The 18,649-nt window shown below is 29.2% G+C and overlaps 2 protein-coding genes and 3 non-coding genes across 5 annotated transcripts; 2 read left to right on the plus strand and 3 right to left on the minus strand.

The window, feature by feature from the left end:
- The first annotated feature begins 699 nt into the window (after nt 1-699).
- Nucleotides 700-773, plus strand: TRNAN-GUU (transfer RNA asparagine (anticodon GUU)). The gene has a single exon. It is a non-coding gene; the product is annotated as a tRNA-Asn (tRNA).
- Nucleotides 774-2,437: 1,664 nt separating this feature from the next.
- On the minus strand, nt 2,438-2,519 carry TRNAS-AGA (transfer RNA serine (anticodon AGA)). Its single transcript has one exon. It is a non-coding gene; the product is annotated as a tRNA-Ser (tRNA).
- A 215-nt stretch (nt 2,520-2,734) lies between these two features.
- TRNAS-AGA (transfer RNA serine (anticodon AGA)) lies at nt 2,735-2,816 on the minus strand. Its single transcript has one exon. It is a non-coding gene; the product is annotated as a tRNA-Ser (tRNA).
- An 11,035-nt stretch (nt 2,817-13,851) lies between these two features.
- LOC105109693 (serine/threonine-protein kinase CDL1-like) lies at nt 13,852-17,511 on the plus strand. The gene is made up of 6 exons (XM_011004476.1): nt 13,852-15,016; nt 15,107-15,364; nt 15,470-15,651; nt 15,768-15,847; nt 15,962-16,109; nt 16,873-17,511. The coding sequence occupies exons 1-6, from the start codon at nt 14,467-14,469 to the stop codon at nt 17,215-17,217; spliced, it is 1,563 nt and encodes a 520-aa protein (XP_011002778.1). The 5' UTR covers nt 13,852-14,466; the 3' UTR covers nt 17,218-17,511.
- A 428-nt stretch (nt 17,512-17,939) lies between these two features.
- On the minus strand, nt 17,940-18,649 carry LOC105109694 (polcalcin Syr v 3-like). Its single transcript, XM_011004477.1, has one exon. It carries the CDS (start codon nt 18,378-18,380, stop codon nt 18,135-18,137), a length of 246 nt encoding a protein of 81 aa, XP_011002779.1. The 5' UTR covers nt 18,381-18,649; the 3' UTR covers nt 17,940-18,134.

The following is an 18,649-nucleotide window of genomic DNA, read 5'->3' on the forward strand; positions in this document are numbered from 1 at the left end:
AAATAAAAAAATATTATTAATATATTTTTTTAAATAAAAAATATTTTAAAAATTAACCACAATTATTTTCCTAAACATGTTCAATTTAAATAACTCCATCCCTTGGATATTTATTCACGTTAAATGGTGTTTAGCTATCTCAGGATTTAACTCATGTCCAAGTTCATGTCAAATCAAATTAGAAGTTATGGTCAAATTCTATTAACTTAATCTATCAAATTAGTATAATTTTTTAAAAAAATCATTTCAATTTATTTTACAAAAATTAAATAATATCATTTTAGGTTAATCAAGTCAAGAATTTGATCTATGCTGAGAATTTTATGCCAGCTGATTTTATAATTATAGTACGTGGTGGGACTCCTTGTGCTCATCTTTTTAAGTTCAAAAGTGCGGTTTTGTATTTTCTATATTTTTACGATTCGCTTTCCATTTGAGATATACAGTCACACAGTATATGAGCTTTACCTTCCATTTGAGATATACAGTCACACAGTAAATAAGCTTTGTACAGTTTGTTAAGTTCTTTTGAATAAGAAAGGAGCCAAATGAAAATTGATGATAACAACAAATCCTCCAAATAAAAAAACTACACAAACTCTCCATTGCTTCGCCTCGGAGAAGCCCCGCCCCATCCCACCCCTTCGTGGGGGCTTGTATATTTTTATCTAACGATAATATAACGCAGATATTCAAACAGCTGGAATAGCTCAGTTGGTTAGAGCGTGTGGCTGTTAACCACAAGGTCGGAGGTTCAAGCCCTCCTTCTAGCGCTTTCATTTTCCCTTTTCGCCTCCTTTTTTTTTTTTTTTTTGTTTCCCGTTTCTTGCGGGCCTTTATCGTTTTTGAGCCCATAAAAAATACATTGCACAAAGGGAAATGTATTTCAGAGAATATGGAAGCCATTTTCTTGGATAAAGAAGTGATCTCTTGAATCTTTAACCCATAACAATGTTTATGCTAAGGTGATGATTTAGTCTACTATTTGAACTTGGAAATAGAAAATATACCCTTTTAATCGTTAGGTTAATCTCCTCGTGTTTCTATATATATATATAGTAGTAATTAGACTTGCTATGGTTAACTCAGACATTATAATTTTAGTTATTTCATATTACAAACTGTTAAATATTTTTATTTATTGTATTGTTATGACTTATCGTACGCTACGCTTCAATAGCTTAACTAATTATTAAATAATGATGTTATTATTAATATTATCGTAAAATCACGACTCAAAACATACATTGTTAATTTTAAAAGTAAAATAAATTCCATTTACTTTTTAATTATGATCTATTAAATAGATTTATTAATGCACTTCAAAAATTATCTTTTTTGTTTTCTTAATTTAACTAATTTCTTTATAATCGTGATAAAATTAGAAAGAGTATAGTTTTTAATAGTCCCTTAAAGTATGTTTGTTGAGAAAGATTATTAGGGGAAAATGGAATGATGAATGGGGAATAATGGATGACTTACCATCTTTCTTGTTGTCTGTCTAATAAGGAAGGAGAAGAATAAGAGTGAATTCATCCAAAATAAAAGTATAATCTAGCTATATTGAAAGATGATAATATCATTATCTCATATCAGTTAGAAATAAGGATCTTAATTATTTATATAATATAAAAATCATATTTCTTTTTAAAAAATATTTAAAAAAAAAACAAAGCTCATTATACAATTCTAACCCATCAGTTAAATATTATTTTTTAGAGGATTTATCATATATAAATATATATAAATATGAGCACACATCATAGTCACTTATACAGCACAAGAATTATTTTTTTATTAAAAAATACATTTCAAGAATATAATATACTATATGGCTCTCCCCAATTAGTTAAGATAATATTTTTTAGTAGGTATATTATTTGTAGATATGAGCATATATTATTAAAAAAAATTAAAAATTATAAAATTATAACTTGGAAGTGATTAGAGAGGTACTTCCAATCCCTCATTGTTGAATACGTATCTCTCTTGTTGAATCTCTCATTCTCAATCCCTCCTTTCTCATTCATCTGAATCTCTCTTGAAAAAAAAAAAGTGTTGGGTAAGAAAAGAGATATTGTTCAAGTTATAAAGAACTACTTATGAGTGACTATGAATTAATAAGCAAGTATTTACACTTACTATATTTGAAATAATATGTTATTATTTCACATTAATGGCAAGCATAGCAAACCAATGCAGTAGACGTTAATTCTACAAGGCAAGTAGGGGACGAATGTGATATGTTTGGGTATATATTATGAGATTTGAGCAATCTCATCCAAGTATGAAATGGGCTAAATAGACAGTAGCTATTGTTTCTTGGGCCAATAGATTCTTCCGAGGAAATTGGGACTTCAAAAGTAGCTAAGTTTTCGATTTCTATGAAAGCTCCAAAAGAATCATCTATAGGCTTCAAAATGTTAAGTGCCAAAACCGTCAGCGGCAGGATTCGAACCTGCGCGGGCAAAGCCCACATGATTTCTAGTCATGCCCGATAACCACTCCGGCACGCCCACGAGTTACGCTAATGGCTATCCATAATAATAATAATAATCTACATATTAAGGTTGACAAACTTTCAACCCCGCAAAGCAAGTCTTGCAAGCAAATCGAAGTGAAAGCGTAAAATATTCGAGATCATCTCAATAAGATATAAAGTAGCCAAGTTTTCGATTTCTATGAAAGGTCCAAAAGAATCATATTAGCCTTCAAAATTTTAAGAGCCAAAAACCGTGAGCGGCAGGATTCGAACCTGCGCGGGCAAAGCCCACATGATTTCTAGTCATGCCCGATAACCACTCCGGCACGCCCACGAGTTATGTTAAGATCGCCACATATTGATAATAATAATCTAGATATTATGGCTGACAAACTTCCAGTTCCCAAAGCAAGTCTTGTAAGCAAATCGAAGTGAATGCATAAAATATTCGAGATCATCTCAATAAGATAAACTTTGAGCATTGAGATTTAATGTCAAGACGGGACTTGTACACATGCCTAATTAATATTTGTCCGGACATTGCATGTGCATGTTACATGCATTTATTTGTTTTAATTTGTATTTTTATTGTTATTTATCAATGAAAATAGAAAAAAAAATATATATGGGCCTATTTAACTTCTAAGATCATTTTAAGCAAAAGAAAGAAAAAAGAAACCCGCCATTAATTAATGACATTTAATTCAATGCACAATACGAGAAATAAATGGGATATATAAGACTTTTCCCATCCATGCTACACACACGTGGTAGTCCATAAAATCAGTCACAATTCACTGAGGTATCTGTTGGTGCCCCATAATTAAAGGAATTAAAAACAGGATTTACTGATTTAAAAAGGAGCATGCATGAACATGAGCTAGGATGCGATTAAATGTTGTAGGCGATTGGCAAGGCACGAATCACTTCACATGCAATTCGCCATGCTCTGCTGTTAAGGTCACGAGGGGCAATGGATCTGGTTAAATTGATGTGTTAATGCTTTCGGTATGGTGTGTGGGTTTTATTTGTATAAATCTTATTTTATTAGCATTTTTCTTTCATTTTTTTCGCCCAATTGCAGCCTGAGAAACAGAATTTATTTGAGTATTTGGATGACTTTTACGAAGAATTGTAAATTTGGGTAATTATTTGAGTTTTTTCCTTTATGTGACTCACAGATTTTTCCCTGCCCAAATTGATTTTGGATAACTTGAATATACAATTATTGATAATCTTATACAATGGTTCAATCCACGAGACAAAAGGCATCTTTGGGAGTTTAGGAGTGTGATTGTTGTTATTTTTTAAAGTATTTTAATATTTTTTTAATTTTTAAAAATTATTTTTAAAATCAACATATCAAAATAATTTAAAATCATCAAAAATATATTAATGAAAAACAAAAAAAAATCAATTTTTTTTGAAAACTTTTTTCAAACATAGTCCCAAACATACCCGAACTCTCCAAGAAATCAAAATCCGAGGAAGAAAAAAGGGGCTTCAATAGCATCTCCATTATTTTATTAATTAAAATATTATTTTAAAAAAATAAATTAATAAAATAGTATTTTAAATAAAATAAATATAACTTTTTTTATCTTATATATTCTAATAAAAAAAATCTATTTAAAAAGTCAATTCTATTAAAGTGAAATAAATAAATATTTTATTTTTTAATGATTTTGATGTTTTTTTCTTTTTACGTAGCTAGATTTAATTAGTTTATTTTTTTTACTGACTTCACTTTATTAATTTTGACTCTTTTAAAATATATATAGGAATAGTATTTATGGAAAAGAAAATATATGTTAACATTTTATTTGTCTTTTTTTTTTAAGTATAAAAAGCAAGTAAAAAAAATTAAAATATTAATTTTTTAATTTTAACTATCCATTTAACAACTCCCTTGAAGATGCTCTAACATGTGATTATGGAATCTAATTGTGATTAACTTTGAATAAAGTTACAATTATTAGGGCATTAATTAGTGTATTATGTTCATGTGCATTGAAGTCAGCAAGACAGGTTTAAGAAATCAAAGCACTTGCTTGAAAATACAGCTCCATTGTACATTTTGATGTCAAGATTTTTTAAGAGTTCGAAAATCATCACATGCTGAACCCACATGGTTCCCCCCGGTGCCCTACGAGGCAACAAGAATATTGGGACATTCATCATTAAGAAAAAATGAGGACCCATTTTGTCTTCTCATTTTGTTGGAATATTGCTGGGTTTGATCGTGCAACCAACAATTATAATCAATTTTCAAGTGTTGGATTGAGATACACATAGATTATGATGTGGTAACCTCATATCTTAGCATATCCCTGCCGAAAGAATTTACAAGAAGAGAAAAAATAGAAAGTAGAATACAAGATACAACGTGGAAAAGGAAAAAAAAAAATCATTAGAAAGATAAAGCAAAATTAAGAGGTATAAATTTAATTATAAGAAAAAAAAAAAGCAAAATTAAGAGGATAAAGCACATATAAAGATAAATGTAAAACGTAATTAAGATGCATAAAAAAAGATAAATTTATATTTGACAAAAACCATTGAATGCAATAATAATTTTCTCCATTTGTAGAGAAATATTAGGCTTGATGGCTAAACAAACTCAAAGATTAAACTAAGCTTATTATAATATAATCCCAATAGAATAATACTTATTAAATAAAAACAACTCAGCATTTAAAATATCCCTCGCTTTCACAGCTTCGCTGCCGACTATATTGCTCGATTCAATTGTTTTGCTTGTGCCGATTCAGTCCTTGGATTCCTTGAAGTATTGCATTTTGTCCCTATTGTTCTTTAGACAAACATGTTGGTCCTTAACAAGGATTTCTTTTAGATGTAAACAACTATGAATTAATACATCAATCTGATTGAGAGGATTGACCGCTTAAACTCGGATCAATGAAGAACTCAATGAAACCATCTAGGTGGTGGCCAAGTGGTAAAGACTTGGGACTAAGGGGTTTGCTCCCTCTATAGTCTCAGGTTTGAGTCCTTGATTACTCATATGATGGCCACTGGAGGCTTACATGGTCGTTAACTTCAGTTTAAAATAAATTTTTAAAATAAATTTTTAAAATATAATTTATATTATTTTTTTTATGAATATTATAAAACGTTTGGTAACCCACACCAATAAATTATCAAAAGTCTCATTGGAAGTCGGTAACAACCGCCATTATAAAGAATGTTGGATTGTTGGGGAGCATAATTGGCTACACTTTTCGCACACAAGACTCTCAATGGAACATAGGTATAATAATCATAGTTTTCAATTAATTGGTTTGTGGGTTTGTGTCACAGGAGACATCACAGCTCAAGGAGCATGCCCTCTAGCCAGTCTAAACAGAATCTAGTGAGCTCCTTGTTCTTGTGCTTCATATTCTTTGCGTGGGAAATCTCCTTTCTTTTGCATTTCGTTCATCAAAATCTGATGCTATGCTCTATATGCTCCCTCGAAAAAGGGAGAAGGAAAGGTAGAAGAGACGATGAGATGCTGCTGTTCTCTAGGCTCTCTCTAATTTTCCTTTTTTCAGAGAAGATGTTCTATTTTTCTTTTTCCGACAATGGATAGAGATGTTCTTAAATCCGATTAAATTATAAAAAGAAAAAATGGGCAAAAAGAGTATTTCTTGAAGAAGTTTTGACAAAGACAACATTTTGTTGCTCTTTGAAGACACTTCTTGTTATTGATAATTGTTTCCCGGAAACCTTAATTTAGATACAAATTTATCAGTGCAAAACAATTAAGAATCCATTGATATTGCTTTTTGGCACTTGAATAGAGGATGGGAGATATATCACATGGTACTTTTATATTGTATGCTTTATAAGGTAAATATTACAACAACCATTATTTTTATTTCCAGGAATGTGTATGTGTGTGACTGTAAAACAATGATTGTGTGTTTGTTAGAAGTAAATCTGTCTTATGAAGGTTCTCACAATTTAGAACCGTAGCACCGGGCAGTTTCTTTCTTTTTGTTTTTTTCTACGTGAAAAAAGAATGCTAGGTTAAGAAAATTAAAAAAATTAGTTATTCAGTTGGTAATTTAAATAATATAAATAAAATATATAATAAAAATGAAAAAAAGAAAAATCAAACTTGAATTCATCAAGATTATCAAACCATTTAATATTAAAAGGTGAAATTATTAAAAAAAAAATACGTTAAACCAGATAAATTCACAAACTCTATAACCATAAATATAAAATTGATATAATCTTATATAAAAAAATTTAAAATAAATCAATTTAAAAAAAAAAATCAACTCATATTAACTTTTAAAACTAATGATTCTAATCATAAACTTAGAGTTAAACTTATAAAAAGCAAACCGTAAAAAATAATAAAGCAAAACTAAAAAGATAAAAATAAAAAAGTATCAGCCAAAAAAAACTTAGCAAACTAAAAAAAAGCTGGTTTAATCTTTAAAACTAGTATCTCATAAAATTCTAGACTCATGTTAAATAAAAAAACTTAATTCTTAATTAATTTAATTTTAAATGATGAAATTATAAAAAAATATATATTAATAAAGAACTCACAAAAACAAAAAATATAACAACAAATATAATGGGGATAAAAATTGATAGAAAAAACTCAAGGAAGATAAAATTAATTAATTATATATAATGCCAAACGAAATAAATTGCAATAAAAAAATAGAGATTCATTTTGAAAGATTAAAAATATAGATGGTGAAATTAAAAAAAATATAATTTGATAAATTATTTATAGATTAAAAAATAATAAATGTGTGAAAATGATAAGCATTTGTAATTTTATAGATTGTTTAAAATTAAAAAAAAAATAAAAATAATAAAGGTTAAATATGAAGGAGAAGTAATTTAGTAAATTGCAAGGACTAGTTTAAATTTTTGAATAAGTTGGTGCTGAATTTGAAATGAAGAGAGAAAAAAATTATCATCAACATTAAACTTGAGAAGTGTTAGAAACACGTATTATTTCATCATGTTAAGGATATAAATACCTTTTAAATGTTATGAGGAAAAATGATATTTGGTGGTTATATGACCTTATAGACATCATCTAAATAATATGAAATCGTTAATATATGTTAATATTTTTTTTAATAATATTTAATATATATCAATTACAATAATATTCTTGAATTATCTTTAAATTTACAAATATATCAATGTCAAATAAAAAAAAACCATTGTGAAAGAATATGTTGATTTTTTCTTTAAAGAAAAAAAAATACATTGCTTTGAAATAACTTAAAAAGCCAAAACACACTGAGTATGTATTATTTTATTCTAGGATTATATTAATAATTTTATTATACAATAAACAATGAAATGATTTATTTAAAATTTGTGAAAAATAATTATCATGGTAAAAAAACCATCTTGCTTTTAATGATTAGTTCAAAAGTTTCTTGATCCAAGAATAATTTTATTATTTTATTATAATAATAATAATATTTTGTTTCTTACATGCGATAACTCCCCTTCTCCCTTTAGGTTTTTTTACTTCTAATTTAATTGAATCTAGTGATGGCACCTGCTCTCTGAGATCAAATTAATAATTGGCCATGCTGTCCAAAAGATAAGTGTATGACCAGCTGGACTCCATGAATTACCATGGTTAACTGCTCTTAACGTCATCTTTTCCACACGATTTCAATCATGGCTTGAATCACAAGGTGGGCCCTCCAAACTGTTACCAAGCTTCTATGGCATAATGATTGTGGTCAAAAACATCAACGAAATAAGTGATCAATGTCGCAAATAGTGGTTTTCATCGTGATGCGCACAAATCAATTTATAGCTTATAAATTGGACAAAAACAAAATTGCGTCCATAAACTCTATATAGGATTTGCTTCCAAGTTTTCGCTCTCATTATATGAATAAATTCTGGATATTTTTCAATGCAACCATATAACTTATAGTTCACCAATTAGATCCCTCTCTAGTTTTCTTATTCTATTTTTTATTAATAGATCAATTTGATCTTCCAAGTTCGTTTAATATTGATGCTATCCGATTTATTAAAAGGAACAACATTCTCATGTATACAACACATAAAAACAATTAACCAAATTATATAAATGTGATCAAAAAAGTTGTATTTAAAAATATTATTAAACTATAAATTAGGTTCAGCATCAACCCTTTGAAAAAACCATTGTTTTTTTAATAAAAAACAAAAACAAAGTAAAAAATTAAAATAAATGAGTCATTTGTGATTGGTTTTGCCAAGAGAAAACAAAACTAAATTACAAAAATAGGGGCACAAGGAAAAAAATGATATATAACTATATTTATTGAGAAAAATGTTGTGAAGCACAATATTATATCAAGAGATGATATTTAAAATGTAATAATCTATATCAAAACTATCTTATTGTTGAATTTCTTAAAACATATACACGCAACAAAAATAACAAATTTAAATTTTTTAGGAGTTTCAAGAATCTCGGTAAATTGATCTAGAGTTGTTTAGGATTTATACAAAGATTACCTAAAGATTATATACTTTTTTTTTTAATTAGATTTGGATAGTTGCTTGAAGGTTAAGTTATTGCAAACTACAAGTCATTCAAATTTTCAATCTAACAATTATTCACATAAACCACCAATGAGAAATCTCATAAATCTCTTGAGTAGAGAGGGATTGTTATACCTTATAGAGCTAGCTTTTTCCTTTTTTAGGTGTTTTTGTATTGTAATCTTTCACCTTAGATAATAAAAGACACAACATTCTATTTATAAAGAAATTTAAAAACCTTAAAAGAGGAAAAATATAATTTTTTCCTTAAAGAAGATCACATATATTATTTTAAAATAATTTTATAAATTGATTCAATCAAGTTTCTAATCAATTTTTTCTAATTCTAGAATTGCAATCCTCTATATTAATTACATTCTAGTTTTTAATTTTTAAAATTTATTTATAATAAAATCACAATTGATTAATCATCTCATTTTAATTTTTAACTAATAATTTTTATATGTGTAACTCATTAAATCTCATAATAAGTTAGCTAAAATATAAGTCATAATCCTAATAATTTGTTATGATCCCCTAAATATTAAAAAAGTTATATGTCATTTGACTTAACCTTTTAGTGATCAATTTCTTAATGTAATTATTATTCATTCATCATGAATGCTCTGATTTAGACATTATCCTTTCATTTATTAAATCATGTTAATTTTTAATTATAGTTATTCATTCTTTGAATAAGATTTTAAAACTTTTTTCAAAACTCATTTCATAATGATCAAGGATTTCACAATCAATATTATTTTAGAAAAAATAAAATATTTTTCATAATTCATCCAAGGTGATGAATTCTTTCTTAATTATTCAAATACCTTTATATAATTTATGCTATATTTAATATTTACTTGTTTATTACCATTGATTATGATAATGTGTGGTTACAAACAAAGCATCCTTATATAAGATAACTTAGTGATCTCAAATCTATGAATCACTTACACAATATTACATGAGCTTTTCTATAAACATGGGTGATATCTCTCTATGAAATTCTTTAGCGGATCAGTTTAATGTATATATCATCTGATAAATATTTGAATATTAATTCCATGTGTCATTCATACCTTAATTTATAAGAATAGTTGCTTTATTTCAGAGAGGAAGAAACATGATCTAATTAATATCTAATCTAAATAGAATATTGACCAATAATATTTAGAAATATGAATTTTATAATTTCAACAACTTTATAATTTCCTATGCAAAATATTTTTGTTTCATGGATTTTATTTTTACTCTAGATCCATTAATCAAACATTACATTCATTAATAAAATATAATTGAATATTAAAGATAAATAAAACCTTTTATTAATAATAAATATATTTTACATTAATAAAATCGATGTTATTTGTAACTAACCAATTAGCTACAATGCATATTTTTTCACACTTATTACACACTTTACTCTTGAAAAAGTTCAAATTTCTCTAGAAATTATGTTCATAAAATTTGATTTATTCTAGTAGGACTTAATTGATAGGAAATACAATATTGGATGAAAATGAAACCTATTTTTCAGCAAATCTTTTTCTCTTAAACTTACTCATCTTAATGGTATTCTTGACATATCACTTTTTAAACAATAACAACAACAACAATCACCATTAAAGCAAGTTTGCACATCTCTTACTCTATCTATACTTAACCATTGAAATTGTGTCATGCATATCATCTTTCCATTAAAAAGAGAGAATAATTGCAATCATACTTAGAATTTTAAAAGGATGTTTGTTTTTGTGGTTAAAAAGTGTTTTTGAAAAAAATAATTTTTTTATATTTTTGAATTATTTTAATGCACTAACATCAAAAATAAATTTTAAAAAATAAAAAAAAATATTATTTTAATATATTTTTTTTTAAAAATACTTTAAAAAATAACTATTATTATAATTTCAAACATTACTAAATCCCCTCTTAATCTTTGGTTGGTCCTAATTAGGTATCGAGTCTACACTTGCATGACCAAAATCATAATTATCAAATTAGATAACCTTATTTTGGACCAATCAAAACTATCACCATAATCCTAGCTAACTTTGTCACATCCAATATTTCTATCCCGAATGGCATCATATTCCAATCTTTTTGGTGATGAGCTAAATTGGGTCAACCAATAAGTTAGGCAAAAGCTTGAACTAAATATAAAAAAAAATATTATGAAACTTAATTTTTAACAAATTAAATATTAAAAAATAAAATTAAAAAATAAAATCCAACCACACAAAAGGATTCAAAAAAAGAAAGAGTAATTAAAAGCCAAAAAATAGATGTGAGTCCATTCGGTTAACCTATAAAATCACAAGTTAGGTTATAAGATCAAAATAATATATGGAAGAAAGGTAAATGAAGAAAACTATAATACCTATTTTGATAAAAAAAAAAAAATCAATGTCGAGTAATGAGATCAAAAAAGAAAATAAGTAAAAAAACAATATTAACCCGTGTTAGCTTATGAAAGTCGTGACCTGAGCCATGTGGTTAGAAATATCAAACCTGAAAAAAATTTAATTTTTAATAAATCAAATGTCAAATGATGAAATTGAAACACACACATACATAAAAGGATCCAAGAAAAAAAATTATTAAAAGAATGATGATCAAATTAAAAAAACAAATGAGAAGACAAATAATTTTGGATTGAAGAGTTAAATTAAAAAAAAATTAAATTCACAATATAATTAAAAGAAGAAACTACCAAAAGATTAAATTCATAATATAATTAAAAGAAGAAACTACCAAAAGAATAAGGAATAAATAAAAAAATAAAAAAAATATATAATTATTTTTTATCAAATGATGAAATAAAAAACAATTGAAATTTTACAAAAGGAACAAGAAAAAAAATCAAGAAATAAAAAAGATTCAATAACAAAATTAAAAACCCAAAATATAATAAATTTATATTAAAGCATAAAACTAAAAAAAATAAAAAAAATAAAAAATAAATATTGCAAATTAAATGAATAAAGCTCGACACTTAAATACGTGCAGCTGAAGGAACTACCATGAAATCTTAAATGGTTTGTGCAAATTTCAAGGGAGAAGAGAGAAGCAAAATGCAAAAAAAAATAATATTATTGGAGATAATCTAATGAGAAACAACCAACACACATTATCTTTTAAGAATCAGGATGTTGTGGAAAATTCAATTACACTATGGAAATTTTTTTTTTAATTCCTTAAGTCAATTACATACACCAGTTAAAAGCAACGAAGCAACAAATATGTATAAAGTATAAATTAATAATTTTTTTATTTTTAAATTACCACATCACTCCTAAAATTAAATAATTACTATGAAAAAACCTTTATGAAATTACACAAAATCTCTTAAAACCATCCCGGAGAATCTAGACTCTAAAAGCAATTGAGTTAATATGCTTGAAAAAAATTAAAAATTAAAATAAAAAACCTCCTAGGTCATAGGTAAGTGTTTTTTTTTTCCAAACAATATTCAAGTAATTTTATTATAAATGTTTTTTTAAAAAAAACGAGCTGCGTCTTAATAAATATAGAATCACAAATGAATCACGTGGAAAAAACCTTTCCACTCATAAAACCAGGTCAATTGATTCTTTTGTAAATGTCAATATATATATATATATATATATATATATAATAACTTAATCATTAAAGAATCTGTCGACTTGTTAATATAATTTATATTCCAATTATCTCGAACCATAACAGCCATCAAGTACTATTCATTTAGCCATGCCAAAATCCACATCATCCTTGAAGTTTTCTCTCTATTTTGTTATTTTAAGATTTCTTGACCGTTGATTAAACAAGCGAAAGCAAATAACGTGAGATATTGGGTCCCAACCCAACAAATCAACGACAAACTACGAAACTGCTCATCTTTCCAAATTAAAAATAGTTTCAGATTTATGAGGTTGAAAAAACAAAACTTGATGTCAACTCGACTGTGAGAGTAAATTATAATTAACTCATTTTTAAATATATTCGTAACCCAACCATTTTCATCCATTTCATGTTATTTTCCAATTTACTTGTTTTTTCAAGAAATAGAGAAAACAAAATAGATAATATGAAAATATTCATGAAAAAAATATTTTTAGGAGAAAGTAATATTAAATTAAACATGATCTTAAAAAGACTAGCTAATTACTTTTTAGAATTAGAGAGATTATTTAATTTATTTCGTAAAACTAAATAACTAATTTATAACTTACTCCAGGCAAGCGAGCAAAAGATTTAAATGTAAAGTTTTTCTTTCTCTAGCAATTTTCACGTACCAATGTCAGATTTTTATACTATCATGCTCAGTAATGGTAGCTTTTGTTTATTATTTAACTAAAGAGAAAAAAATTTTATTATTCAAATAACTTTTGTTTTTTATATTGAATATATAATTATATTTCAAATCTCAATTTTATTGAATCTAAAATAACCTATTTTTTATTCATTAAGATTTTTTTTAAAACTTAATTTTTTAATCACATTTAAAAGTGTTTTTCTTTAAATATTTTTTTTAAAAAAATTATACCTGCAAAAATTACCATAATATTAAATATAATTTTAATACGTGTTTTACATCATAATAGTTTTTTAATTATGATTTGAAAAGACAGTATAAACTGAATTTTTTTAAAATAAATTTAATAAAAGAGGTAGGTATAAGTTGGCAAGACATTTGGATGGCCACCAAACTACAAAGCAATCCTTGGTATGATTTATGTCCTAATCAATTTCTTTTCTTGTCTGAATTTTCATTCTCCCGTACAAAATGAAAAACCCCATAAAGTCACAAGCTTCACCTCTTATTTCCCTCTTTTAACAGATAACATAACACCCAATAATACACCTTTGCCCCATATCTCTTTCCTGTTGCCTGCTGATCATTCTTAATTCTCAACCTAATCTGAAAAAACACTCATTAACCCACAATCTTCCTGCTTGGTACCCTCTCTTCTTTTAATGGTATTCTTTTTATTTAGCTCCATCCAATGATGCATAAGGCTTGTACTTGTGGGTGCTATTTGTCCGCTTCTAAATCAGCAGGAAGAATCTCTTCTTTCCCTACAAAAATGAACTTCTTTTCTCTTAATTATTAGTAAAGTATCATCAACTAATACCAAACCCCAATGAAACCCTTTTCATTTTTATAGGTTAAGCTTCAAGGAAAATACACATTCATCTCTCTCCTTCATTTCCACCTTCTCCCTCTAATCTAAACTAATCAAGGCTTTACCTATACATACATACATACATTACATTAATTCATGTACACAAGGACCATAAACCATTAAAGTCAATCTGTTTCTTTCCTCTCTCTCTCTAGTCTATATGTAAGGGAAAGTCTCCACCACCCTTGAAGCAAAGGAGACATCAGCTTTAACTTTTTTATATTCTCTCTTTTCTGGTTTTTGGGTGTTTGTGCATTCATTGAGATCTGTTTCAAAATGGGGTTCCTTGAAGGTTCTTGTTTAAACACAGGAGAGCCACCAAATAGCTCTACTAGTGATGATCTGTCCACTGCTACTTTCAGAGCCAAAGACCAATACTTTGAGCATGATTATGAGCGAAAAATGAAAGCTTTTTGGTCAAAAATGTTTTGGCAATTTGGTTTGGCCTGTTTAGTGCCAAATGAGAGTGATGAAACCAGTAAGGAAAGTAATAAGAAGAACGCAGATTTAGAGCACAACAAGGCATGGTTGTTGGCAGAGTCTGGTGGCTGTGGTAGTGCAGAGTTAACAAATGCTGATCCACAATCAGTTCACTCTTCTTTCAGGTCCAGTTTATGCTCTCAAGTTGAGCTTGAGTCAATGAACATGAATTCTTCAGCTACTGTTTTGATGGTGAATTTGGACAATGGATTGAATGAGACTAGAGCTAAAGAGCTTAAATGGAGGAGAATTCAATCGCTTGAGAGAAGTATCTCTCCAGTTGCAAATTCTTTGGTCAGATTCAGTTATAGTGAAATTCTTGCTGCTACTAATAATTTCTCAAAAGGTAAGAAATGGGTAACTTCTGTTTTTTGTTTTGAATCTTAAAGCTTGGTTCTTTTTTGAGATTTTGATTTATTTTTGTTGTGATGGGTAGGTAGAGTTTTGGGAAGGGGAGCTTTGAGCTTTGTCTTTAGAGGTAAAGTTGGGTTCTTGAGGACTGCTGTGGCAATTAAGAGATTAGACAAGGAGGATAAAGAGGCTTCAAAAGCATTTTGTAGAGAATTAATGATTGCTAGTTCTCTTTACCACTCAAATATTGTGCCTCTTGTCGGGTTCTGTATTGATCCAGACGAGGGCTTGTTCTTGGTGTACAGATATGTATCTGGTGGCAACTTGGAGCGCCACTTGCACGGTATACTTTCTTGTTCTTTAATTTGGGATTTTGAAATTTGATTGAATTTTTGGAATTTTATTAATTTTTGAATTTTATTAATTTTTGGAGTTCTACCTTTTGTAGATAAGAAGAAAGGGAAGGGAGGAGTTAAGGGTTCTTCAGGCCTTCCCTGGTCTGTGAGATATAAGGTTGCGCTTGGAATTGCGCAGGCAATTGCATATTTGCATAATGGAACTGAAAGATGTGTTGTTCATAGAGATATTAAACCCTCAAATATACTCCTTTCTTCCAAGAAAGTTCCGAAGGTAAGGGCTTGTTTCATGGATTACAATCTCTTATTTAAGTGGTTCTATGGTATTCAGAATCAATTTAAGTTATGCATGTTATTTTTATTGATAAACAATGACAATTATGCTTGCAGTTGTGTGATTTTGGTTTGGCTACTTGGACTTCTGCACCTTCAGTCCCTTTCCTTTGTAAAACTGTCAAGGGAACATTTGGGTATGAACTGCAACAAACTTATGAGAAAAGAAACCATATATGTTCTTTTTAATGGTTCAACAAATTTATTCTTTGTTTTTTCCTCATTTGCTGATATAAATCTTAAATGTGCAGCTACTTGGCTCCTGAGTATTTCCAGCATGGGAAAATATCTGATAAAACCGATGTGTACGCTTTTGGTGTGGTCCTATTGGAACTAATTTCTGGAAGGAAGCCAATCGAAGCAAGGAAGCCGCTGGGGGAAGAGAATTTGGTCCTATGGGTAGGTTACTGAATTAATTTCCTTTTAACTTTCCATCAGTCCCTTTGACTTTGCGATGTATGAGTGAATGGCCCTGCTATAAGCTTCCATGGAGAAATAGGGCTTTCTGTTACTCAATGCCATAGATTAGGTCAAGACTTGAATCAGATGTTGAGCAAATAGCGTTTCTTTGTAAACTTTAAGCAATATAACTTGCTTTGTTAGGATGGCATTGTTCTATCCTCTAGGTCTATGAACGGGGATTTATGCATCATTTTTTCTCTGCTGGTCCTTGGGAAATGGATTGGCAGTGAAACTGCTATGATACTGGCGTCTAGGATTCTAGGCTTTTGCTTGACTTTATCAATTCCTTCTAGTGTACTTTCCACCTCAATTCTCCGACTTCTTTAGCCAAAGCATGAGCTATTATGCAATTTTCACCCCAGAATCATGCACAAATTGACCAAATTTCTTTTAGCTGATGCATCATGTGGAGGATGAGTTTATTTTGCTGTCTCATGGTTTTACTATTTTGAAGAATTCTATCAACGTTAAACTTCGCTATGATGTTTGCCTTCAATCTCTAATAAAACCATGTGCTGTTGCTTTGCCAACAAGGTCACTCATATTAGGATTTGATTGCATTATGAAAAATCATTTTGACTTGAGCAAGTAGCAAACAGCTCTATCTTAGATATTGGCCGTTTGTTCACAGCATGATGAAGTTTGTGCCTTTATTATTGGATGTGAAATTGACATCACGGACTCTGCAATCTTTTTGCAGGCTAAACCCCTGTTGCAGAAGGGAAAGGAAGCCATTGAGGAGTTGCTTGATCCACGACTAAAATGCACTTTGAGAAATACAACTCAAATAACCCAGATGATCCAGGCTGCCGCTGCCTGCATAAGCAATGAAGAATCTCGAAGACCAGGAATAGACGAAATTATTGGCATATTGAGAGGTGAAGAACAGCCAATCTACTCAAATAGGAAGAAATCCAATTTTTCCGGGATTATAGATTGTTACCATCAACTACAGCAGACAAAAAGTGAGATGAACAGTCACTTAGCTTTGGCTATGTTAGGAGTTTCAGAATTTGAGGATGATGACCACCTTTATTGTCGTTAAAAAAACATGGTATATTCAACTTTCTGATTTTTCTTTTTGGTGTTTTTGCTTGGAGAGAGAATCCTAGAAATCAGAATCAAAAGGATTGTTGAAATAGTAAATAGGAAAAAAATAATTTGCTGAGAATTGTGTAAATAGCTTCCATTTGGCTGCCTCAGCTTCGATGGCAAACATGATTTTAAGGTTAGACTTCTAATATTATATTCTTCCAAGCAATGTGCTCATTTTCTAGTTATCTTCCCTCTCTGATTTTAAAGATCCTGAGTAATAGATTCATTTCAAGGTTAGACGTCTTATTGTATATTTTCTTAAACACAGTATGCAGTTTGACTTGTTTTCTTTACTTGTTGATTGCAGAAAAGCTTGAATGTATGCATTTATCGCTTGTGCCTCTGTGTGTGTGTGTGTTGTGGCCTGAATAAGTGGAACAAAACAAGTCTGAATCAAGAAATGTGAATTCTGAATTCTCGAGGCCATAACTTGAATACCAGCATATGGTTTTTGGATGATCTTCCCACCTGACCGCAGAACTGGAAGATCACACTTTAGTAAATAGCCAAGGAATTGAACATCCTATGACCATAAAACGGTACTATGGTCATTTTTTTCTGTGTATCTAAAATGTTCTGAAACAGGGGCCATATTTTAGTGGGGATTAGAAAGCATGCAAGGGGCAACGTCTATTTTTTACCACAGAACCGCGTTGTTGTTGCGCTATCACATTCAGAATACTCAAGACATCAAATTGCTCGTATAGAAACATCAGGTGATAAAGACGTTTTTGTAGCTACCAAACCAAGTCCGTGTCAATCAAAATTCAGATGGACTTAGCCTCTGCCTTTCACAATCACGAACTACATTACATCCCGAGCAAAAAATAACAGTGCAAAGAAAAGGAAAGAATATATGTTGTAACATTAAAATATCTTAGCAACATCTTTCATCAGGCCACTGTTAGCCTTCGCAAAATCTAAGAACTCCTGGAATGATATGAATCCATCACCATCAGTATCAATCTCAGCCATCATGCGCTTGATCTCCTCTGCTGTGACTGAACCGAGGGTCTTCAAGCAATCGCCGAGCTCTGCTGCAGAGATTTGGCCATCACCATTCAAGTCGAAAAGCTTGAAAATGCGCTCCAGCTCAGGCCTTTCATCAGCCATGTTGGTGGGAGTGTGTTTTGGATCCTAGCCTTGTAATTTTGAACGAGGATGACTGGGAGGAAAAGGAGTTGGGTTCTTAAAGGGATGATAAACGTCTTCAGCTTTTAAGGCCGTCCAATGAACTCGGAATAGGAACGGATCACCCGAAAACTCTCAACTATTTGTCCACAGATATCCTTGGGTTGAACCAGACCAATCTAAACATAGAAATTGTTCAAAGAAACGACAGAAAAATGAGGACTCAACATTGGATGTCAATCATTTGACAC

The sequence above is a fragment of the Populus euphratica genome, unplaced genomic scaffold, assembly GCF_000495115.2.
Source record: "Populus euphratica unplaced genomic scaffold, PopEup_1.0 scaffold277.1, whole genome shotgun sequence".
Lineage (NCBI taxonomy): Eukaryota > Viridiplantae > Streptophyta > Magnoliopsida > Malpighiales > Salicaceae > Populus > Populus euphratica.